Here is a 24,725-nt window from a genome sequence, read left to right on the forward strand (position 1 = left end):
TTTACATTTTATGTTTCTGGGTGCTTTGCTTGCTTGTATATATGTGTGCACAGTATGGTACTGATGGAGGCAGTACTGGATCCTAGGAGCTGGAGGTGAAGAAGGCTGTGAGCTGCCATGTGGGTGCTGGAGATCAAACCCTGGTCCTGTGTTCTTAATGAGTGAGTCACTCCTCCAGGCTCAGGCTCTGAGCTTTAAATGCCAGACACTTACAGGACTTAAGTACTCAGGTTAGAGGCACATGCTTTGGAGTTTGAGTGACAGTGGACTAGTACCCAGCTACTAAGTTACTAAGTATTACAGCGTCTTGACTCAGATTGCCAAGACCTTTGGTTCATAACCCTTGGCCTTCTTCGAGAGCAGTATGTACTCTTAATCTCAAAGTTATCTTCCCCTCTCCCCTCCCCCTTTCTGCTCTCATCTCTTCAACTCCCTTCCCCTCCACTCTTTTCTCCTTCCTTTTCCCACCTCTCATTTTTGAGACAAGGTCTCATTCTGAAGCCCAGGCCAGTTCTGGAATTCATGATGTAGCCCAGACTGGCTTGGAACCCACAGTAATTCTCCTGCCAGAAGAGGGCATCAGATCTCATTATGGATGGTTGTGAGCCACCATGTGGTTGCTGGGATTTGAATTCAGGACCTCTTGAAGAGCAGTCATTGCTCTTAACTGCTGAGCCATCTCTCCAGCCCCCCTAAGTGTCATTATCTTAGGAGTCCCAGTGTTAAAACCAACCAACCAATTTGCCAGAAGTAGCAAATTATAGGATAGACAGTTACATACACACATACAGCAGTTATGCGAAGTTCAAATTTTTTTTTTTTTTTTAAAACTTCAGTCTTCGGACCTTCGGAAGAGCAGTCGGGTGCTCTTACCCACTGAGCCATCTCACCAGCCCGCGAAGTTCAAATTTAACTGGATCTATCCTCTGTCTGGCAACACAAGCTAGTGCAACATGCTGAAGTAATACATCAGACTATCTGTGATTTCCCAAGGTTCTGTCCCTCCTCCATTGTGCACAAGTTTCTTGGCCTTTTTGTCTCTTGAAATGAAAGGTATTAACTCCGCACACAGGTTCAGTACGTGTCGCAAGCAGCGAGGAGTTCTCATGGGAATGGCTATTGATGGCTGCTCGAATCCTACTTTGATACTTGTTCCCCAAAAGCGGCTTCCAGTACAGGTCGCACAGGCCTGGCTAGAGGCCGACCGCCCGACTCCAAGATGGCGTCTGCAGCGTCGGCCAGGAGTCAAGATGGCGGCCCGCGGCCACGCCTGCGCTCTGGGCTCTCCTCCCCGTAGTCTCCCTGGGGCGGGGGGTGCGACTCCGGTTGCCGGTGCGCCGATTTTCTTCCACCGCGGTGGCTGTCGCCGCGGCTCCCTGTCGCGCGCCATGCAACTCCTCTGCTGGTGGCAAGTCCTGCTGTGGGTGCTGGGCCTTCCGGCCCACGGCCTGGAGGGTGAGTGCGGATCGGGGTCCGGCGAAGGCGGCTGCGTGGGGCGACGCGCTGCCACCCGCGGGCGGTGCGGGACGGTGCGTGGCGGTGGGGGTGCTGGGCGGCGGAGGCCGAGCCTGCCCAGGCCCCTCGGCGGGCCTGGCCCGATACCCTCTGCGATGCGCACTTTATGATCAGCCGTCAAACGCAGACACCTGACTTTTGTTGTGTCCTGATTAGAATCCCAGAGCTCAGATCTCCTCCAGTCCTTCCAGCCGCCGCGGGAGACTGCTTCCGTTAATACCTTCATTTCACAGGCTGGAGACGAGGAGGCTCGGAGGGAATAAGCTATTTGCCTGTTCGCACTTAGTAGTAATATCAGAGCCTGAGGTCTCTCCGACTTCAAAGTTCACGCTGGAGTTCGCTCTTGCTGGGCCACTGTTTGAAAGTGGCCACTCTAGATTAGTTGGGATCTGTCTGAAGAAAACACCAAAAACCAACATCAGATTCCTGGGGCCCGTGTTTATGTGGGGACCCCTTTAAGTGGGTAAAGGAGCCACTCTGTGCTAGAGTGGGGAGCAGAGAGAGGCCTTCTTAGTTCATGGCTCTTTTATCCACTCCTATTAAAAGACCATTTCTTTCTTTCTTTTCTTTTGGATTCATTTATTTATTTTTAGTTGATTAGTTAGTATTTTTTTGAGACAATGTTTCTCTCTGGAACCTGGCTGTCCTAGAAATTACTCTGTAGGCCAGAGATCAAGAGATCTGCTTGTCTCTGCCTCCCGAGTGCTGGGATTAAATTCCACCACTGCCTGATTTACATCAAACATTTTTTGTTGCTATTGTCCTTTGTTTTGAGACAGCTCAGACCGACCCCCCCTCCCCCCAATCCTCCTGCCTGCCTAGGGCTGTTTCCATTTAGGGATGCCCAACCTGGAACTGAGACTCAGGACCTAAATCCTCTTTCAATATTATGCAGCCATAGATGAGGGCCTGAGATGGAAGCCAGTGTCTGTCAGATCTCACAGCCAAAAATTGAAATTTTCAATCTATTTAATCACTAGCCTTTAAAATGAAGATGTAAGTGGGGCAGTGGTGGTGCACACCTTTAATCCCAGCATTTGGGAGGCAGAGGCAGTCGGATTTCTGAGTTCGAGGCCAGCCTGGTCTACAAAGTGAGTTCCAGGACAGCCGGGGCTGTACAGAGAAACCCTGTCTCGAAAAACCAAAAAAAAAAAAAAAAAAAAAAAAAAGATGATATATGGAATAGTTGGCTCTCTAGACTTCTTTCTCAAAAAGAAGGCACTGGAACAAGCAGAGAATGGGGTCAGAGTGTTGTAATAAGTCTCGGCACCCTCCATCAGTGTTTATTACAGGCCTGTGGTGTTCCTGACCAGAAAGCAGCAAGGCTGGGAAACTGCTCCCTTTGGCCTGTGCTAGCTGTCTGAAGGTTCTAGACGGGTTCAGCAGCTGCCACCAGATGTGGTGGCACAGGCCTGTGATCTTACCCCAGCGTAGGTGGAGGCAGAAGGCTGGGGAGTTCAAAGCCTGTAGCAGACAAAAGAAACAGAACAATATTAGGTTTTTAGTTTCTCTACATTCAGTGCATACATTAATAGTTCCTCACTAAATACTCAGATTTCCCAGAGTTAGTAGTCATTGTGAACTCCTTGCAAAATGCACTATTCCTTCACACATTCGTACAGACCCTGAAGATACCACAGACTGACTAGGGTATTGGTCACGTGGTTAGGCTATAGCCTGGGCATAAAGGAACCTTCACAGCTGGTTCCTCCTCAGAGTGGCTGAAAATACAAGGCTTCCCCCTCCCTCACACCCCCAGCTACTATTGAGGGACTAGCATCTGGTTTTAGGGGTGCTGCCCAGGGACCTAGGAATGAGAGTGAACAACTGCCCTTGAGTTCCAAGATCCTGTAGTCATCTTTACTAGGGAGTCTGTCAGTGGATTGCTATTTTGTTACTTTCTTGGGGGCATGTGTCACAATGTAGCTCATTCTAGTTTGAAGTCACAGAAATCCCCCTACCACAGGTTCCCTGTAACTGGGATTTTAGGAGTGATCTACCACGCTCAGTTCACTGAGTCTTTCCATGAATTCTGTGCATTGGACTGCTGGGCCCCAGTATGCATAGGAGGGTTAGACAAAGTGGAGGGCCTGCCTTCCAATGTGGAGAGCAAGGCAGGTATCAAATGGATACAAATTATTAAGTGAATTCTAAGGGGGGATACATCAAGGGAAGCCCAGAGCATTGTTGGGTGCCATCTGGAGACTGCTTACCCTGCTGTAAAGGGTAGGATGGATGTCCTTGTGGAAGTGAAAGTTAGTGCTTCCATCTGAAGGATCCTGGATTTGCCTGGAGATGGAGAGGTGGTGCAGAGGACTTTCTTAGCTGAGAAACCATTCTCAGGAACGGTCCAAGGCAGAATGGGGGACAGTGGGAGTGATCAGGGACCAGGCAATCACACAGGGCAGGGGATGCCGCTCAAAGAGTTTTAAACTGGGGAGAAGCAAGATCAGGTCTGAGCAGGTCTGAAGGGAGATGGACTAAGAGCGGGTGCCCAGGAGAAACTACGGATCTGGAGTGCCAGCTTAGTTAGGAGAGTAGATTAGGGTTTACCCCCCACCCCCAGTAATTGTCAAAGCCAAATAAAATAACCATAGTCAGAGTCTCATTCATTTGGTAGACCAGGCTGGCCTCGAACTCAGAAATCCACCTGCCTCTGCCTCTCAAGTGCTGGGATTAAAGGTGTCTGCCACCACTGCCCGGCTCCTGGCATCTTTTTTACAGCATCTTTGCTTGTGGTCTCCAGAACTGGAGATGGTAGTGGCTCTCTTATAGTAAAATGGAAAATTTTCACCATCCGGGTGAGTCTCATTTTGGAAGACAATTGTAAGTTTTTGGGGTTCATTTGCTTTCAAGTCAGATGTGACAGTATGCTGCCCTGCTTTAGTTGCAGAGGACAGTGGTCACCCCTGGCGGGAGGAGCGGCCTGTCCCTGCTCTCCAGGTAGGAGCTGTGTATCTGCATGAAGAGGAGGTTGCTCAGGACCATCGGGACCAGGCAAGAGCGGCGGAACCCATGGAGGCCTCTCTGGGTCCGCGCGGAGATCCCATGGTGGTGCTGTCAGTGGTCCCTGGGGCAGCTGAGGACCAACGGAGCCCCGAGGCCCACGATGGCACCTGCAGTGCGCAGGGAGAGGAGGACCCGAGCTGTGGCCGAGAGAACCTCTTCGGGCTGCAGGGGGCAGGCGGCTTCCAGGATCGGGAAGAGGAGTACTATGCTGAGCCTGGCGTGACTGAGGCCGAGCCTGTAGCCACCGAGGATGCCAACAGCACTGACAGCCTCAAGTCCCCCAAGGTGAATTGTGAGGAGAGGAATGTGACTGGGCTAGAAAACTTCACTCTGAAGATTTTAAATATGTCCCAGGTAGGAAGCACGTGTTAATGTCTGTCTGTCTCTGTGTCTCTACATCTGTCTCTATGTCTCTGTCTTTCTTTTTAAGCTCACCTTATAATCTAATACTCATCAGCTTTCGGATGGATGTTGTCCAGGTTGGTCTCCAACCCCTGGGCGTGACCAGAGCATGCTGCCTCAGCATCCTTTCTGCTCAGCCTCTTCCCTGTTACTCCGTGAGGATGGTGTCGGATGACTGCCACAGTGCAGCCAGCTGCCACTCTGTTTGGACAGGTCTTAGGTATCCTAGGTTGGCCTTCAATTGCTGTGTAGCAAAAGATGACCTATGGCTTTATTTTTATTTTTTTTTATAGATTTTTTATGTATGTATGTATGTATGTATGTATGTATGTATGTATGTATACTGTAGCTGTCTTCAGACACACCAGAAGAGGCTGTCAGATCCCATTACAGATGGTTGTGAGCCACCATGTGGTTGCTGGGATTTGAACTCAGGACCTCTGGAAGAGCAGCCAGTGCTCTTACCCACTGAGCTATCTCTCCAGCCCAACCTATGACTTTAGATGTTGATTCTTCTGCCTCAGCCTGTGGAGTGCTGGGGTCTTAGGTCTGCACTACCACGCTTAATATTATGAGGTGCTGGGGATTTGTATTGCAGCCCTGCTGTCTTAAAAGAAAAGATGATGTTTAGGTGACCAAAAGCCAGTCATTCCTAGACTACTCCCACTAACAAGGCCATGGAAAACGTCCTACTGGACGGACACCCAGGCACTTGCGATCAGAATCACAGCAGTTTCCTTTTCTGGAGCTGAGACTAGCTCGGGGATAGAGCACTTGCCTCGCTTGTGTAAGGCCCTGGGTTCAATCCCCAGCACCACCAAAAAACCCAAGTTTTTAAAGAAGTCTGAACGAGGGGCTAGAGAGCTGGCTAAACAGCTAAGGGAGCTCTGCTCGTCCAGAGGACCCAAGTTCAATTCCCAGCACCCACTTTGGATGGTGCACAATCACATGGAATTCTAGCTCCAGGGGATCCAATGTCCTCTCTGGCCTCCTCTAGTGCCTTCGCTCAGGTACACACACATGATTAAAAAAATAATAAAAATAAATGATTTTTTTTAAAGAAAAGAAAATCCGAATGTCTGAAACTGCAGTTTGATATTTACGCTGGAATATTACAGTGTTACAGTGCTAAAGTTTCTCTTCTCTCTCAAGACTGGGAGCCTTGTGCCTGCTTTGCAAACCTTAGCTCTGAGGGCAGTGGTGGCTCACTGTCATGGAGGGCATGACATAGTTAATTCATGCAGCTTCTCCAGATCTGGGGTCAGAACACTGTCCTCAGGCCCTGAAGGGCTGTTTTGTTGTCACACGGATGACCGAGCCAGTCTGGGTTACGGCTCGGACACCTGGGGCAGGAGCAGTGCTCCCTTGACCTGGCTCCATCGACTTGCACCAACCTTTGACCTTTGGCCTTACACATTGATCTTAGCTCTGGCAAGATGACAGTCTGAAAGTGTTTGATATTGTCTTAGTTAGGGTCTTATTGCTGTGAAGGGACACCATGACCAAGGCAACTCTTATTTAAATGGCACTGACTTACAGGTTCAGAGGTTTAGTCCATTATCAACATGGCGGGTGGTGTGCAAGCAGACATGGCTCTGGAGGAGTTGAGAGTTCTTGATCTGAAGGCAGCAGAAGGGCACTGGAATTCCATATGGAGCTTGAGCATAGGACCTTAAATCCCACCCCCACAGTTTCACACCTCCTCCCGCAAGGCCACAACTCCTAATAATGTCACTCCCTTTGGGCCAGGCATCAAACACATGGGTCTTCAGGGGCCAAACCTGTTCAACCCACCTCAGATGTGTTATCTTTTTATTACTGTAACACACTTCTAAAATACCTGGGGTAACCAACTTAACAAGAGGAAAAGCTCGTTCTAGCTCACAGTTTTGGAGCCACTGCTCGGCTCCATTGTTTCTGGGCCTGTGATGAGGCAGCACACCCTGGTAGAACTCATATTGGAAAAATCCCTCGCCTCCTGGGGACTGGGAAGTCAAAAGAAAATGAAGAGATCAAGGTTTGTACGGCTGCACACACAGTGCTAGGCAGGAAGAGGCAGGCAGATCTTTGTGAGTTCCAAGTCAGCTGGAGCTACACAGTGAGACCCTTTAAATGAAACAAAACGAGATCAAAGTCCAACAGTCCCTTCATGCTCCGGGGACTGGAGAGATGGCTCAGAAGTTAAGAGTCTTGCCTTCTCTTACAGAGGACCTAGGTTCAATTTCTAGCACCCGTCTGTAACTGTTGTTCCAGGGCATCTGATGCCCTCTTCTGGCTGCCACAGGCACCAGGTACACTTGTGGTGCATGAACACGCAGCAGAAGACTCATAGCAGTTGGTCGTGCTCCAGTGATCTATATGACCTTCCAGGAGAGCTTACTTTCTAATGCTGGAACTACTTTTCAGTGGCTCCACAGAGTGTGGGTGAGCCTCCAGCAAACGTCTCTAGCTAAGCAGTTATGATGCTTGCTGCTCTTCCAGTGGACCTGAGTTCTGCTCCAAACACCAGGGTTGGCCATCTCACAACTGCCTGTAGTTCCTGTTCCAGGGGTCTGATGCTCTCTGCTGGCTTCCATGGGCATCTGCCTGCACATATATATGTGCAAACGTGCATGCATACTCACAAACACATAACAAAAATAAATCTTAAAAGCTGTAAACCAGCCGGGTGCGGTGGCGCACGCCTTTAATCACAGCACTTGGGAGGCAGAGGCAGGTGGATTTCTGAGTTCGAGGCCAGCCTGGTCTACAGAGTGAGTTCCAGGACAGCCAGGTCAATACAGGGAAACCCTGTCTTGGAAAAAAAAAAAATAAAAAAAAAAAATCTGTAAACCATAGCATCTGAGATGTACAGTTCAATGCCACGATGCACAGGTGCTGTGGTGGTCTGTGTGTGCTGTGAGTGCTTAGTGTTTGACTTGACCGCTTAAGAAAACACCGAAGTATCAGGTATCCATGGGAAAGCTTAGAGATGAGCGTGCCCTGTCATTCAGAGTGCTTTCCTGCTGACTTGTGGTCTTCATCAGTCTCTGTCCTCTCTGCCCTCCTGCTGACCACTCCCTAGAGCAGCAGTGTGTCCTCTTTATGGGGGAGCCTTTCAGAAACACACACAGGTGCTTTGTTTTTGTTTTGTAGCCCTGGCTGTCCTGGAACTTGCTATGTAGACCAGGGTGGCCTTGAACCTAGAGTTTCTTCCCAACTCCCTGCCTAGCCGGCACATGTGTACTTAATGCTGACTTTAACTATTGTGCTTTTCTTTGTAGGACCTCATGGATTTCCTAAACCCAAATGGTAGTGACTGTACACTGGTCCTCTTCTACACCCCGTGGTGCCGGTTTTCTGCCAGCCTGGCTCCTCATTTTAACTCCCTGCCCCGGGCGTTTCCAACACTTGGCTTCTTGGCTCTGGATGCATCTCAGCACAGCAGGTATCCTTGGCAGACTGTGGCTTGTCTTTGCAGCTGATGTCGTGGTTAGGGGGAGCCCTGGTTGTTTAAGCTGCAAGTAGGGACGGCCATGGAGCTTTGTAACAGGCTGTTGGTCATCAGGCTCCTGGGAGCTGGTGGCGTCCAGTTCTGTATCAGTTCTGGTGGATGGAAGAGTGGCAGGTCACAGGGACAGAGGACCTTGGATGGTCTAGACCAGACTAAACTAGTACCCGTGGTACCACAGTAGGGCATCTGTCTGTGCCATAGCCTGCAGTGCAGTTGCCAGCCCTGTGCTGTGCTGTGCCTATGCATGTTTTTTTTTTTAATTGTCATCTTTTAAAAGTACTTTTATTTATTTTTAACGTATGTATGTGGGTGTTCTGGCTGCATAGATGGCTGCATGCTATATGACCATGAAGGACAGAAGGAGGTGCTGGATCCCTTGGAACTAGAGTTATGTGAGCTACTGTGTGGGATGCAGAGAATCAAACCCAGGACTTCTGGAGGAGCAGTCAGTGCTCCTAACTGCTGAGCCATTTCTCCTACCCAGCTCTGCTTCTCTTAAGAGCAGAATGCGTGCTTAGTTATTGAGCTGTCTCTCCAGCTTCTCATTTTCTTCCCTGTCTTGTCTTGTCTTTTCTTTCTTTCTCTGTCTCTTTCTTTCTTTCTTTCTTTCTTTCTTTCTTTCTTTCTTTCTTTCTTTCTTTCCCTTCCTTCCTTCCTTCCTTCCTTCCTTCCTTCCTTCCTTCTCTCTCTCTCTCTCTCTCTTTCTTTCTTTCCCTCTCTCTTTCTTTCTCTTTCTTTCTTTTGTTCATTCGTCCATCCATCCATCTGCTCTTCCTTCCTTTTTTGAGACAGGCTCGCTCTGCATCCCAGACTGGCCTTGAATTCTCAGCCGTCCCCATGCCTCAGCCTCTCAAGTGCTGAGGTTACAGGCGTGAGCCACCACGCGTGTATTTACTCTTGTGTGCATATTACAGGTTATGTATTAGTATAACACGCACTTAATATATTAATAAATGAATGTATCCCTTTGTAGTGACATTATCCTTGCTTATACGTCTATATAGTTCACAGAGCTTGTTAATCTCTTCTTCCTTAGGCAGATCAGTGAGTTTGCACTGTTACCCAGGAGACAAGAGAACAGCTATATGCTGTTCATCAATATGCCTGCCTTGCCTTTTAACCTTATTTTTTTCATATTATTTATTTGTGTGTTTTTATTGTTTATGAAGAAATCAATTGTCCCTCAAGTAATTATCATTTTTTAAAGATTTTTTTTTCATTTATGGTGTATTAGGGTTCTCTAGAGGAACAGAGCTGATTATATATATCACACACACACACACACACACACACACACACACACACACACACACTCTCCTGATAGGAAGGCCAAGAATCCGTTAATTGTTAGTCTCCAGGGCTAGATGTCTCAGCTGCTCTCCAGCCTGCATGGGAATCCCAAAGAAGTCCGTTCAAACGTCAGTGAGGGGATGGCTCCCAGGCAGGCAAACGTCAGTGAAGGGATGGCTCCCAGGCAGGCTGGAAGGACTTGTTAGTTAGAGCGAGGGCAAGCAGGCAAAAAAGCAAAGCCTCCTCCTTCCATGTTCTTCATGTAGGCGGCCACCAGAAGGTACGACCCAGTTTTAGGGTGGGTCTTCTCTCTTCAAATGATCCAGACGGGAAGGCACCTCACACAGCTGCCTGGGTTTTAGTTGATGCCACATGTGGTCAAATTGACAACCAAGATTAGCCATCACACACGGAATGTGAGTGCCTGCATGTATGTTGAGGCAGAGATACTCGGAGCTGAGGTGACGGGAAGCGGTGACCTGCCCCATACAGGTCCTCCAGGAGCGCCATCTGTGTGTGCTCTGAACTCCTGAGCAGTCTCTTTCGTCCTGAGTAACTCCTCTGTCTGCTTCCAGAAAGTGTGTGCGTGGGCCGGCCTGAGGAATGGCACTGTTTGTCAAGCTCAGAAGTGAGCCCTCCTCTGGGACTGGGTCGCCCTCTTCCCCACTCTCCCTTCCTAAAGCTTTTGGCATCCTCTTCTCGCCTTGATGATGGAGGACACTGTCATTACAGGGGGTGGACCACGTGCTTGCTTGTATGGCAGCATCAGAATGACATAGTGACATTGCTCATCCAACACTGCTTGTTAGTGCTGGGAGAAACTGAGGCGTGGCGGGGTTAAGCAGTGTCCCCAAAGGTCATAGCTGCTTCTGTCCTCAGACCACTGCCAGAACCCGGACTGGCCAAGTGAAGGCAAAAGAAGCCTGCAGGCCACCTCTGCTAAGTCCTCCCTCCCTAGTTTCGAGCCTTCCGCTGTGTAGATTGAGTCAGAATTTCTTTGCACCAATCTGGGAAAGAATTGCTTACTGTATGCTGATCTTTTTGGAAGGAAGGGATGGCCATTCTAAAGTTTGAAGTTTGTTTTTTTTTTTTTCCTGTCAAGAAAATTGACACACGGTGCTTCATCCATGAATTAGAATTTTCTGGTCTGTGTTGTTTTGACATTTGGAATTGCTGGGTCATGGCTGGAATTATGTGCTAATACCAACTGACTTGGATTGCAGAACAGGACTGCCCCAGCCCCGAACCATAAGGCTGTGGCAAGGAACAGAGCAAAAGTCAAAAGTTTGACTTCCAAAACCACAGGTCATAAGGAACTTTTCATTGATATCTACCAATTCTCCCAGGGAAGCCACGTGAGGACATTCGTTGTAGGGCTTTCTAACTTAACTGCCTTCTTTGTCTTACAGCCTTTCTACCAGATTTGGCACTGTAGCTGTCCCTAACATTTTGTTATTTCAAGGAGCTAAACCAATGGCAAGGTTTAACCATACAGATCGCACCCTGGAAACACTGAAAATCTTCATTTTCAATCAGACGGGTATGTAGAAATAACATCCGGGGGAGGAAGGCTTTTTTTTTTTTGTTTTGTTTTGTTTTGGTTTGGTTTTTTGAGACAGGGTTTCTCTGTGTAGCCCTGGCTGGCCTGGAACTCATGAGGATCTTTGTTAGTTGCAGCACTGCAGCTAGCTATTGTGATTATAAACTTTAGCTGAATTGTTGGGCGTGCTTATGACTTAGTTATTTTTATTATGCTGAGTTCCATTTTTTAATCCATTTGAAGAAGTTGCTTTAATTCCTTAGTGTTTGCCAAAACATATGGCCCTATTGTTTCTTCCTTGTAAAGGCTTGATTGTGGTGAGTGGAAGAACTGTGTTCCTGGGAAACTCCTCTTTCTCACAGCTGTCTAGCCGTGACTTCCAGCCTCCCTCTTCCCCCTGAGGGGCACTTACTAGAAATGAGTGCAGATTGGAACGCTCCTCAGGGCATGGTGTTCTCATTTCTTTCTGACACCAAAGAGCAAAGACTCTCCTTATTTCAGGTTATCTCAGAGTAACTGAGTGCCTTAGGGTTGCTGGGAATTCTGAGCCTCATGCTGGGCCCTGATTCACCAGTCCACTGGGAGAGAAAGCCATTGTGTTTGGTGATTGCAGAGGAGTTCTAGGTGCCTGGCATCTTTGATCACTGTCCAGTGGTGGGTAACTGTCTTCCATGAACTCATTTAAAGGCATCTTGATAACCTGTGGGAACTTCTGAGAGTAGCTTTATTTTGTTGAACTTTGGTCTTAAGAGAACAGAAGGTGACTCTTAAGAGTACATTGACCAGAAAAGCTCCAAGGAGTCAGAAATTCTAGAGTTTTAGCTTTGAAAGGCTGGAAGGATTCCCGATCCTTTGATGTGGTGGGAGGAAAGAAAATCACACTGACACACAAGTGAAATCCTTCCAAGATATGCTTGAGATGGTGTTTATTTTAGGGTCGCTTGTCATTTTGCATGCCGTGCATCATACTTCAGACAAGCCTCAGATGTGTTTTCTTTCTGATTTGAAACAATTAATTTCTCTTTCAGGTATAGAAGCCAAGAAAAATGTGGTGGTAACGCAGGCTGACCAGATGGGCCCTCTCCCCAGCACTTTGATAAAGACTGTGGATTGGTTGCTGGTGTTTTCCTTGTTCTTTTTAATTAGTTTCATTATGTATGCTACCATCCGCACTGAGAGTATTCGGTGGCTGATTCCAGGACAAGAACAGGAACACGCAGAGTAAAGACAGAACTGAACTGGAACAAGAGGGGTCTCAGCCCCTCCTTTGTGGACTTAGCATTACAGTCGCTAAATGTGTGGACTTGCAACGGAAATCAGATTCAAGAATCATGTTCTTGTTGGACTACTGAAAAGCTGAAAAGATTTCATATAAATGTGTTTTTCCTATGACAACTAGCAGGTACAAAAATGTCCACTAGAATTGACTGTTGTTGCTTTTTAATACTTGAACATAATGAATTTCTTTTCTAGTGTCGTCAAACAGGAAAGTGTTGTCTCAGAAGAGGAGCTAAGATGGGAAGTATGGGCTAGGACGGGAAGTGCAGGTCTACTACAGGACCAGGTGAAAAATAAAGTCACTGAAACAATTCAAAGTGGTTTCGCTTGTTTCTGGGAATGGCAGACTTTAGGAGAAACTCCTAATTCTAATTAAAACATGTTAATTCTGTGCTAGAGCACAGACATTGCCCAGTCATATACTAGCACACAGCTAGATTGAGATCCAAAGGAAGTTAAGAACCCTGTCCTTGCCTGGAGGTTGAGTCTGGTCTAGTTTAGGACACAGCAAAGAGATGACATGGGCCGCTGAGATGGCTTAGCAGATAAAGGTGCTTGTCACCAAGTGTGAAGATCTGAGTTCGATCCCTGTGTTCCACACGGTGGGAGGAGAGAACTGGCAAATTGGTAATATTAATGTGCTAATTTAGAAAAACTAACAGGATAGTGCATGGTGACACGTCCAAAATCCCCAGCTTCTGGGAGGTGGAGATGGATGTTCCAGGCCAGCCTCTGCAACTCTACCTGGCTTCATGAAACTGTCTCAGGAAAGGAATACAACAAAGTTACCTAGTAAAAAAACCAAAATGAGGGGGCTGGAGAGATGATTCAGTGGTTAAGAGCACTGACTGCTGAGTTCAAGTCCCAGCAACCACATGGTGGCTGGCTCAAAACCATTTGTCATAAGATCTGACGCCCTCTTCTGGTGTGTCTGAAGATAGCTACAGTGTACTTACATATAATAAATAAATAAATCTTTAAAAAAAAAAAAAAAAACAAACCCAAAACCAAAAAGATACAAATCGAGCTAAAAGCTGCAACATTTTACTCAAAACTCAGCACTAAGTTAAGCCCCGCCCCTACCCCCCCCACCCAGCATGGGTTTTAAAATGAATTTTATTGTCAGTTACATCGCAAGAAAAAAAATGACAAAAGAATAATAAAGATCAATATACACACATAGGACCTGCATGTAAGGGAACAGAGTTGTCTCCACCCGTCCTGGGTGGGTAATGCACTTGTGCATGCAGCATGGTCGAGCTGCAGAGAGGAGCGAGCTCAGCGCGGCGTTCCGGGTCGCGGCAGCCGGGTCTTTAAGCCCTGAGCACAGCAGCGGTGGCCCGGCGCGCAGAGGGCGCTCGGTCTGCAAAGAGTTCCCGCGGGCGCGGCGGCCATCCCCTTCGGGGGCCTTCGGTGCCTGCGCCGCGTCAGGCAGCACGCCGGGCAGCCCGGGACCATGGTGGCGGCAGCGGCGGTGGCTGTAGCGGCGGTGGGAGCGCGTAGCGCGGGGCGGTGGCTGGCGGCGCTGCGCAGCCCGGGCGCGAGCAGGGCGGCCATGGTGAGTGCGGCCCGGGCGAGCCACCGGGCCTTCGTTCCTTCTGCTGCGTGGGGGCGACTGCGCGCGCAGACCCGCAGCTCACACGCCATAGCCCCCGCGCGGGGGAGGACGAGGCTGGGAGACATCCGTGAGTTCGAGACCAGCCAGGGCTCCGTAGTGGACCCTGCCTCAAACAAAACAGAACACCCAGACAGCTTCTGCCGTAGTTTTTGAGCGTGCTCACCGGAAACATTATCGTGGGAAAAAACAAATCCAAATGTGACGTTTAGTTGCGAAGCCATTCTGTGGGCTGCGAGCAGTCCTGGGGTGACCAGGACCTAAGTGACCAGCTAACCGTGTTGTTCTTGGTCAGGGGGCTTTAGAAGAGTTAGTAACCCCTCCACGCCCTTTTCCCGTTTTTGAAGGGCACATCGATTTTTTTTTCCCTCACCACTTTTAAAGAGGACATTTCGTTTTCTTACTCTGTCAGATTTTAGAATTTTGCCTGTGCGTTGCGGCTTGTAATTCTTACATCTGGCGAGGCTGAGGCAGGAGGATTACGGCGCAGCCGGCGAGGAGTGCTGGGAGACCGTCTGAGGTGTACTTTGAGAGTGTGAGGGGTAGAGGGGAGAGAGAGTTAGCCGAGGGTAAGTTTTTTTTAACACGCAGCTCCATCTAGTGGAAAATGCAGCATGAAACTCACCGTTTCCTTTACGGGCGCTCACTAGAGCCTATTTGACAACGTTTTTATGAAGAACTCGTAGACATAATTTATTTTCCTGTAAAATTTCTATAATGAATTTCCCCAAATAAATATTTTTCTTATATTACACAGTAGAATTGTTGAAGTCAGAAAATTATGCTGATAACGTCCATTGTTTTTGACTAATGACTTTAGAGATTTTTTTGTTTCCTGGTGTAATCCAGGACTAGTCATTGCATTTGGTTAACATTTTAAAAATTAATTTAATTAAAATAATTTTCATACAGATGTATTCAGGTACACTAAACTCTGCTCCCTTTCCTACCTGATTCTTTTCTTCCAATAAAAGAAGGAATGACATTTCATTTTGCTTTGTTTTTAATGGATGAGTTTCTTGTAGCTAAGGCCGACCTTGAACTCAGATACATTCCTGCTTCCACCTCCCAAGTCCTGAGAACACAAGCCTGTGCCACCACCCTCGATGTGAAATTGCTTTACTATAAAACATGTAAACTAGCTCAGATTTCTGTACAACTCGATTGCTGCAACCTAGGTGAGTTTTAGGGCCTGCTCCTGCCTAAGGTGCTGGTGACCTTACAAAACCATGGTGCCTGGGAAGGAATGAGTAGACAGATTGATTGGAATGGCTGCTGTGTGTCAGAGTCTGTTTTGGGCACCATCACATTTACGACCTTTCCCCCTCCTTTCAGCTCTTCCTCCCTTCCTCATCCCTGTCTTTCCTTCCACCTAATAATGGGGATGTAGACCAAGCTGGCCTTAAACACAGAAATCCCCCTGCCTCTTTCTCCTGAGAACTGAGACTAAAGCATATACTACTGTGCTTAGTGAAAGATCTCTCTCTCTTTTTTTAAAGATGTATTTATTATTATATATAAGTACACTGTAGCTGTCTTCAGATGAGCCAGAAGAGGGCATCAGGTCTCATTATGGGTGGTTGTGAGCCACCATGTGGTTGCTGGGATTTGAACTCAGGACCTTCAGAAGAGCAGTCAGTGCTCTTACCCGCTGAGCCATCTCACCAGCCCCGTGAAAGATCTCTTTAAGTCTTTCAAAGACCAAATATTTCATCCAAGCATTCAGGAGAAAGAAGCAGGTGGATCTGTGAGTTCGAGGCCAGCCCGGTCTACAGAGAGAGCTCCAGGACAGCCAGGGCTACACAGAGAAACCCTGTCTCGAAAAACAAAATAAAACAAAACAAAATAAAACAAAACAAAAAAACCTAACCCACCAACCAACCAAACCATTTCTTAGCATTTCGATACTGTCCAACCCTGTATAGACTCAAGGAACCTGGAAGCCAGAGAGGCCAAGCTTAGCATGCAACAGTAATAAGTTAGAAAGCCAATCGCTTACACTGTCTACCTCCTGTGGTTCCTTACATCTCCCTCCATGTCTGTGAAAAGCATTCCCAGACTGTTACAAAGGACTGTGCTGGAGGCTGGAAAGATGGCCTAGCAGTCAAGAGCACTGGCTGCTCTTGCAGAGGACCTGGGTTCCATTCCAGTACCAACACGGTGGCTCACAACCATCTGTAACTTCAGTACCAGGGAGTCTGATGTCCTCTTCTGGCCTCTATCAGCAACACAGTGCATATATATGCCCAGGCAAAACACATAAAATAGAAGTAAATAACTCTTTAGAAGATAAAACAGTTAACAAACAAGCAAGCAAAGGGTTCTGTTGAAGGCACGTCTTTGCAGGGCCCTTGGTGTTATGTAGCCGAAGCGGCCCCATTCCAGTCCTTTCCACGATCCCTGTTGTTGGGTGGACATCCTGTATGAGTGAGCCTGCATACTTTGATCTCCATAAGCTTGTGGATAGCCTAGCATCAGAGAAAAACAGTGCCTTCTAGAGCCTCTGGATCACACAGCACAGTCCATTCTACAATCTCTGGATGACCACAGCATAGTCTATTCTAGAACCTTTGGATCACCACAGCACAGTCCATTCTAGAGCCTCTGGATGATCACGGCATAGTCCATTCTAGAGCCTCTGGATGATCACGGCATAGTCTATTCTACAGTCTCTGGATGATCACGGCAGTCTATTCTATGGCCTCTGGATGACCACAGTACGGTCCATTCTACGGCCTCTGAATAACATTGGCATAGCCCATAGTGTGCTTCATGGTTTTCCTTGATGTCAGATCCCTGTGAAAATCTAACAGTTGTTTCTTTCCTGAAATGCTCTGAGTGGCCTTAAGTAGTTAAGTGATAGACAGGTGGGAGTGTTTTCTATAGTCGACCCCTGTGTGGAAAATATCCGAACTCCGTGGGTTTGGTGGTGTTTATCTATGATTCTAGTACTGAGGAGGCTGAGGCAGGGTGAAACCTGGGCTAGTGAGAACTTACCACGGCTACCCAGCCAAAGACACACGCACACACACACACACACACACACACACACACACACACACACACAGAGAGAGAGAGAGAGAGAGAGAGAGAGAGAGAGAGAACTCAGAACTTTTCTTTTTCTTTCTTTCTTTTCTTTTTTTTTTTTTTGAGACAAGATTTCTTTGTGTAGCCCTGGCTGTACTAGAACTTGATATGTAGACCAGGCTGGCCTCAAACTCAGAGAGCCACCTGCCTCTTTCTTCTGAAAGCTGGGATTAAAGGCGTGTGCCACCACGCCTGGCTCTTAATTCTGAACATTAAGTGCTTATTTTGGATTCCAGGCCTTTGAATGTTTTTGCTTACGATCCATTGTCATTCTTCCCTTTGTAGTGGGAGGCAATAGCTGCTGAATCAGGGAGAACAAACTAGAAAACGGGCGTTGGCACAGGACAAGTTTTTGTGCCTTGACGGTTTTAATGTCTGTGATCAGAAGTTTGAGGAGTCCAGAAGCAGAAGTGAGTTGCAGCTTCATATATGGAATCTGGAGCATGCAGCTCTGTCTTCCACCCCCAGGGCCTTCGGCATTAGCTCAGTCTTTTCAGAGAGAGTCTAGATGAGAATGTCTAACTGGGCTGGGCAGTGGTGATGCACACCTTTAATCCCAGCACTCGGGAGGCAGAGGCAGGTAGATTTCTGAGTTCGAGGCCAGCCTGGTCTACAAAGTGAGTTCCAGGACAGCCAGGGCTACACAGAGAAACCCTGTCTCGAAAACCCAAAAAACCAACCAACCTCCCACCCCCTCACTCGCCCCCCCCCAAAAAAAAAAGAATGTCTAACTGGAGCTTGGTAGCTGCCCTGTAAGGAGCTGAGGCTCTTAAGCTGGAATGAGAAGCTGTGTTCACAGTTTATAGTAGTGTGTCTATGGTGTTCAGTGTTTTAAGTTAGCTATGAAAGACACTGGTCAAATGGCCAAAGGTCTGAGTGGTGACTACCAGAAATGAGTGAGGAATGAGGGGACAGTGCAGGCAGGTACCGTGGATGCTCTGGCTGGTCCGGTGACACACAGAGGGAGTTTGTTTTACAGGTGCTTTTAACAGCAAGGCAAAGCCTTTTTGCCTGTGGTAGAGGGGCTGTGGACTCCAGAGGCTCTTACACGAAATTTCATGGATGTATATGCTTGGTCCCCCCCACCTCCCATAGAAGGTTTTCATTATATATGAGAGAGAGTAGATGGGCTGGAGAAATGGCTCAGGGGTTAAGAGCACTGACTGATCTTCCAGAGGTCCTGAGTTCAATTCCCAGCAACCACATGGTGACTCACAACCATCTGTAATGGGGTCTGATGCTCTCTTCTGGTGTGTCTGAAGACAGCTACAGTGTACTGATAGACATAAACTAAATAAATCTTAAAAAAAAGAAAGAGAGCCGGCCATGGTGGTGCACGTCTTTAATCCCAGCACTCGGGAGGCAGAGGCAGGCGGATTTCTGAGTTTGAGGCCAGCCTGGTCTACAAAGTGAGTTCCAGGACAGCCAGGGCTACACAGAGAAACTCTGTCTTGAAAAACCAAAAAAAAAAAAAAAAAAAAAAAAAAAACCCAAAGAGAGAGAGAGAGAGAGAGAATAGGCATCTATCTTAGTTAGTGTTCTATTGCTATGAGGAGACACCATGACCACAGCAACTTTTATAAAGGACAGCGATTGATTGGGGCTGGCTTACAGTTTCAGAGGTTTAGTTCATTGTCATCATGGAGGGAAACATGGTGGCCTGCAGATAGATAAGGTGCTGCAGGAGCTGAGAGTTCTATATCTCCATCTGCAGGCAGCAGCAGGAGACTGTAAGCCAACTGGATGTAGCATATGAGACCTCCCTACAGTGACACACTTCCTTCAACAAGGCCACACCTTCTAATAGTGCTACTTCCTATTGGATGAGAATTCAAATACATGAGTCTGTGGGGGCCATTCATGTTCAAACCTCCACAACGTTCTAAGTAGTTCACCATGTGAGTGAGCTGCAGAGACGGAAGGTGCTAGAAGTCCATCCACAGAACATCAAGCCAGCAGTTAAAACAAGTCCCACCAGCAGCTTCCTTAAAGAGCTGTTTGCCTCTTTTGTGCATCCTGGAATCATGTAACATCTAGGAAGGTTCGTGACAGTCTTAGGCATATCTGTAATAAACCAGAGTTGCTGAATTGTGGCGTCTGAGGCGGCACTTGGAGTAGGAGACAGGACACCAGCCATCCTCTGTACAGCCCACAGTTTGTCTGTCTTGAGAAAAAAGGAATGAGAGATAGCTAGAATTTGTTTCCCTTGAGATTTTTTTTTTCCTACAAAGCATCATAATCTAAAGAGGTATCCGTTTATGGAAAGAGTTTAAATAAACGCCTACCCTTGCAGACAGGAAATATGTTTTCTCCCTAGTCTTCAGATGCACAGTGGTTGACGGCAGAGGAGAGGGACCAACTTATTCCTGGCTTGAAAGCAGCAGGGTGGTCGGAACTGAGTGAGAGAGATGCCATCTACAAAGAGTTCTCCTTCAAAAATTTCAATCAGGTAATTCCTGCGAACCGCTGATGTGCCAGGTTCCGTTTGCATGTCCTGTTACTGTTTCTGTGGCTCCTTTCTGTCTGGTGGCATGTGGACTACGATCCATATCCTCTCTTCCTTATGAGTTGATGACAGAGACCATCTCTGCTGACGGGCCGTTCTAGCTCTGGGCAAGGTTTGATTTTTGGGTTACATAGAAAATCAGTACTGGGTGGTGGTATACATTTGTAATCCCAGCAATTGGGAAAGTGAGACAGGATTGTTAGTTCAGGTTAGCCTGGACTACATAGTGAGTTCTGGCCTTATCCGAGATGGAAGACTCTATCCAACACACACACACACACACACACACACACACACAGAGAGAGAGAGAGACAGACAGACAGACAGACAGATGGGTGGGGGGACAGACAGACAGAATGAGAATGAGTGAATATCAGATCTTGAAGCTGCTATAGTTTTGATTTAGGGATGGGTGAGATATTTAGCCTTTTCCTAAATTTTCAATATCAATAAATAAGCATATGAGTGTTTTTCTATATATTAGAAGGGTGTGTGGATAAGGCCAGTTGAGAAACATAACCTGCTTGCTATCTCTACTTTTTCAGGGCACTTAAAAAAATCTCCTTTTATTTGTGCCTCTAAATTCTCTTCTAAGCTGCACTCTCTACTTCCCGCCCCCTTCTGGCCCGCAGCCCTTGAACATTTCCTCAGACTCTGGCCTCCGCCTTGGAGACTGCCTTCACAGGTAACTGTTCTGTTCGGGCCCCACCCTGTTCAGAGCGTCGTCTCCCATGACCTAGCCTTCGCGAGTACTTCGCTGCTTCTGTGTGAGGTCATTGCTTTGGGCTGGTTCATGTTTGCCCAGTTACTTTAGTAATCCTTTGGACAGATTTATTGTTTTTATTTATGTCAGGTGTTGGCATCTAGAAGTCAGAGACCGTGTTTGCTTAGCTCTCCATCGTGCGTAACATGGCTGGCTCTGAGCGCAAACAGCCGTTGATTACCATGTAGACATTGATTACAGTGTTTGCTGGTTTCAAAAGGGTGTGTGAGCAACTTTTTTTTTTTTTTTTTTCTGGTAAATGCCCAAGGCTCTACTGAGTTGTCTGCCCTGTTCTGTTTTTCTGTTGTCTGGCTGCCAGCCATTTGCTGTGAGTCCCCAACTCCTGAGAAAGCATGGACCAAAACTACTCCCTGTCCCTGCCACCTCATGAGCTCTGCGGCTCTCGTCAGGGGCTTAGCGCGCTGGCTGGTGGCTGGGAGCCTCGCTGGTACAGTAAGCTGTACATAGCTCCAGGTAGCCTTTTCCGAGCTTATTAAAATTCTTACATGTGTACAGCTTGACTCCTTTAAGCCTGGGCTAATTTATTGGGCTTGAACATGTGGCTTAAAGTACCGAGTGGTGTTGCCTGGGGCTCTGCCCTGAGTTGGTCCTCGGGTGCACTGAAGCCGGTGTGGGAGGAAAGCTGGGCAGGGCATCTTGGACTGACTGTGTCATCGCTCACTGTCATGGTTCCTTCGGCTTTTAGGAAGGGGAGCCAGCGTCAGTCACACATCTGGGACTCGCTTCCCAGCAGGCTCTGTGACTTCTACCTGGAGAGTGGCCTGAGCTGCCACTGGTGGTGTGACCACCCTATCCCTACCCACACACAACCACGACACACCTGGAACTAGCAAGGAGGACCCTGTCACTCATGGTCACTGAGAGGGAGAGGACACACTGTGTGCAGCATCCTAGGAAGAGCGTTAAAGACCTGGTGGTGAAATTCAGTTTGCACCAGCAGGTTCGGAACATCTCGAGGAACCAGCTTTGCCCTCGGTTGGTGTTGCTAGGGAAAGGGCAGGTCTGTGATTCAGCACTTTATGAATCTCGTCTTCAGGGAGGCTAGACAAAGGAGGAGATAGGGCTAAATAGAGAAGGAGGCATTAGCCGGTATGCAGGGACTTCAGTGTGTGGCACTGGTCCCTCTCATGCCTGTCTGTGGGTGGATATCATCACAGTCTCCTGCTTTTCCTATCTCACGATGGTCACAGGATAGCTTTGCTGCTGTTGCTGTTATGCTCACAGCGGATCAGCATCTGCTGTGGGGCGCACACCTGGAGACCTTAGGAGGCCTTCGGGGACTAGGCCAGGAAGACCACCAGTGGGACATCAGCCTGGTCTCTGACTCAGAGAATAATCCAAAACGTGGGCTGGTGAGATGGCTCAGCAGGTAAGAGCACTTGCCGCTGAGCCTGATGACCCGAGTTCAGTCCCCAGGACCCTCATGCTGGAAGGAGAGAACTGGCTCCCTAAAGTTGTCTCCTGGCCTACACACTTGCACCCCATAGTGCACCACATACACACACACACACACTCATACACTATATATATAGAACATATATAAATATATATACAAAAGTGTATATGTGTATATATGTGTGTATATATATATTTTTTTTTTGAGACAGAGTATGGCAGGGCACTTTTGAGTTGTAGGAATAGTGTTAGTGTAACGTGATAGTAAGATGATGTAATGTGGAAGCTTCTACCAGAACGCCCCTTCTTATTATTGCTCTAGTCTTTTCCCACAAGTCTAATATGTATTTACAGTGTGGTGTCTGCATATACTGTTAAATATCTTTAAGTACATTTGATTAAAAAAAGACTTATTTTTAAATTTTATATATAGTTTAGTGGTAGAGCACAAGCCTACCATGTTCAGCATCTTAGGTTCAAACCCCAGCAGAAAAGAAGAAAGTGAATGCCTTGCCCTTTGCCCTTTATTCAGCCCCCTCCCTGGTTTCTCACGGCATCCTCACTAGCTCACACCATGGGCCTGTTCTTTAGCTTATCGCCTGCCTTCTCTGCTGAATTGGGAGGCAGAGGAGCCTAGAGTAATGCCAATATGCATATAAAATACCTCTCTGTAGAGGTATGTGCATATGAGTGTGGTTGCCAGATGAGGCCGAAAATGGTCTTGAGGTCCTCTGGAACTGGAATTATAGGTGGGTGTGAACCCCCTGATGTAAGGGTTGGGAACTGAACTCAAGTCCTCTGGAAGAGCAGCAAATGCTCTTAACCACTAAGCCATCCTATCTCTGCATACTTTAAGCACTGTCTCTGGTTGGCCTTACTCTAGGCCTGTGAACTTCAAACCTAGGTTCTGTGGTCCTAACCTAGAAGTTTAGCTACTAGATACAGTGCTGCTTATGTGCAAGTTTGGTATTCGGTCGTTCAAAGCTCCGTGGGCCTGTGCTGTTTTTGCTGCTTTCAGGCGTGTGTGTGTGTGTGTGTGTGTGTGTGTGTGTGTATGTGTGTGTGTGTGTGTGTTTGTATTGTATGTGTGTGAAGGTACAGGTGTGGGTATACAAATGTGCCACAAGGCCAAAACAGGAATTCGGATGTTTTTCTCTTTTTCTTTCTGCCTTATTGTCTAAGACAAGGTCATTCACTGAGCTGGAAGCCCATTGTTTGGGCTAGGCTGGCTGGGGCCAGAGAATTACTGGGGTCCACCTGTCTCTCCATCTGCCCCATAGTGCTGGAGTTACAGGCATAAGCATCTAGGCCCTGCCTTTTAGGGTTAGTGAGAAACACTCTCTTACAAAGTCACACACAAGACAAACGCACACACACACACACACACACACACACACACACACACAGACAGAGAAACAGAGAGAGAGAGAGAGAGACATTGGAATTCTTATTTTGGACTTTGCATGGGTATTTATGGACGTACCTGCATCATGCACAGTATGCAAATACACACAAATAGACACACCCATAGACACACTCACACAGACACACACAGAGCAGACACACGAACATAAACACACACATGTACACATACAGATACACACATGCACACACACAGACACACACACACACACACATGTGCACGAGTGTACACCACCACACATGTACCACTCAGGTTCTGATCTTGCATAGCAAGCACTCTTAGTCACTGAGGCATCTGCCTACCTCCACTTTCCAGATTTTTAACAACTCATCATTTTTATTTTAATTTTTTAAGGCAGGATCTCACCAGGTAGCTTAGGCTAATCTTAGAGTTTTGATCCTTCTGTCTTAGCTGCCTGATACGCAGGTTCTAGGATTTCAGGTGTGCAACACCTACGGTTTTGTTTTGTTTTGTTTGTTTGTTTGTTTTGGTTCTTTAAATAGTCTTTTCATTTTATTATGTGAAGTCTTTTAAAAAGACTTTATTTTTAAAAAATCTTTTAAAAAGATTTTTATTTTATATGTATGAGTGTTTTAGCTGTGTGCTATGTCTGTGTACTACACCTATATATGCATTCTGGCTTACAGAGGCCAGAAGGGGGCAATGGATCCCCTGGAACTGGAGTTACAGCCGGTTGTTAGCGTCTGTGTAGTGCTGAGAACTGAACCAGGTTCTCTGCAAGAACAGCCAGTGTGCACTTGACTGCCGAACTGTCCTTGCAGCTCCACACGAAGCCTTTTAGCCAGGTGCAGTGGTGCAGTCTGTAACCCCAGTAGCTGGGAGCCGGAAGCCAAAGGATCAAGACCAGTGGGGACCACATGGGACTATGTCTCAAAACGATAAACAAAACAAAGCCTTTGAGGGTTACACCTGGTTGAGGGTTACAGATTTTAAGTGGCTTGCTTATTAGTGTGTGTCAAGTGGTACCACAAGCTTTGTTCTTTGTTTCATTTATTGTTGTGGAAGATGAGCTACACACTTTCAGAGTGCCTTCAGTGATCTTGCCTTGGATACAAACATGTTCTGCTAAGCTTAGGGCTCTTCTAGGCTTTGTTATAATAAGTAGCCAGCAGAATACACTTGATCTTATTCCCCCACCCCCACCCCCAGAGGTTTTATTCTAAAAGGTGCTTAGTCCTGTATAATCTGAACTCATTCGCTATTTTAAATGGGGATAAACACTTGCTGATTGTAAATGTGAGAATTCCCCCGCTTCTCCGGTATAGTTAGTGAAGTGACCACAGGCATCCATCTTTGGTCTGTCTACCCCTTGGTGTGTTTTGTCAGCTCTGTGGTATGCTGTGGTCACATGATGGTGCTGGTAAGTG

At 47.3% G+C, this 24,725-nt stretch overlaps 2 protein-coding genes across 7 annotated transcripts in view; both read left to right on the forward strand.

Moving 5' to 3' along the window:
- The first annotated feature begins 1,260 nt into the window (after positions 1-1,260).
- Positions 1,261-12,838, forward strand: Txndc15 (thioredoxin domain containing 15). Its single transcript, NM_175150.3, has 5 exons — positions 1,261-1,455; positions 4,403-4,878; positions 8,190-8,353; positions 11,119-11,249; positions 12,278-12,838. The coding sequence occupies exons 1-5, from the start codon at positions 1,389-1,391 to the stop codon at positions 12,472-12,474; spliced, it is 1,035 nt and encodes a 344-aa protein (NP_780359.2). The 5' UTR covers positions 1,261-1,388; the 3' UTR covers positions 12,475-12,838.
- An 869-nt stretch (positions 12,839-13,707) lies between these two features.
- Positions 13,708-24,725, forward strand: part of Pcbd2 (pterin 4 alpha carbinolamine dehydratase/dimerization cofactor of hepatocyte nuclear factor 1 alpha (TCF1) 2) — a 49,734-nt gene continuing 38,716 nt past the window's right edge. For 2 of the 6 annotated variants that reach the window (XM_006517398.3, XM_006517399.4), the window contains exons 1-3: positions 13,755-14,085; positions 19,547-19,678; positions 20,331-20,420. In XM_006517398.3, the coding sequence (XP_006517461.1) occupies positions 13,984-14,085; positions 19,547-19,678; positions 20,331-20,420 (324 nt within the window). In that variant the 5' untranslated portion in view covers positions 13,755-13,983. Of the gene's footprint in view, positions 14,086-19,546; positions 19,679-20,330; positions 20,421-24,725 lie in introns of all 6 variants that reach the window. The other 4 variants (XM_030247422.1, XM_006517401.4, NM_028281.1 and 1 more) reach the window with 4 other exon arrangements.

This window comes from Mus musculus, chromosome 13 (assembly GCF_000001635.26).
Source record: "Mus musculus strain C57BL/6J chromosome 13, GRCm38.p6 C57BL/6J".
In the NCBI taxonomy this organism is placed as follows: Eukaryota; Metazoa; Chordata; class Mammalia; order Rodentia; family Muridae; genus Mus; species Mus musculus.

Coding starts and splice junctions, on each gene's coding strand:
- Txndc15 (NM_175150.3), top strand. CDS start 1,389: ATGCAACTCCTCTGCTGGTGGCAAGTCCTGCTGTGGGTGCTGGGCCTT. Junction 1,456..4,402: donor TCCGGCCCACGGCCTGGAGG/GTGAGTGCGGAT, acceptor GCCCTGCTTTAG/TTGCAGAGGACAGTGGTCAC. Junction 4,879..8,189: donor AGATTTTAAATATGTCCCAG/GTAGGAAGCACG, acceptor TTTTCTTTGTAG/GACCTCATGGATTTCCTAAA.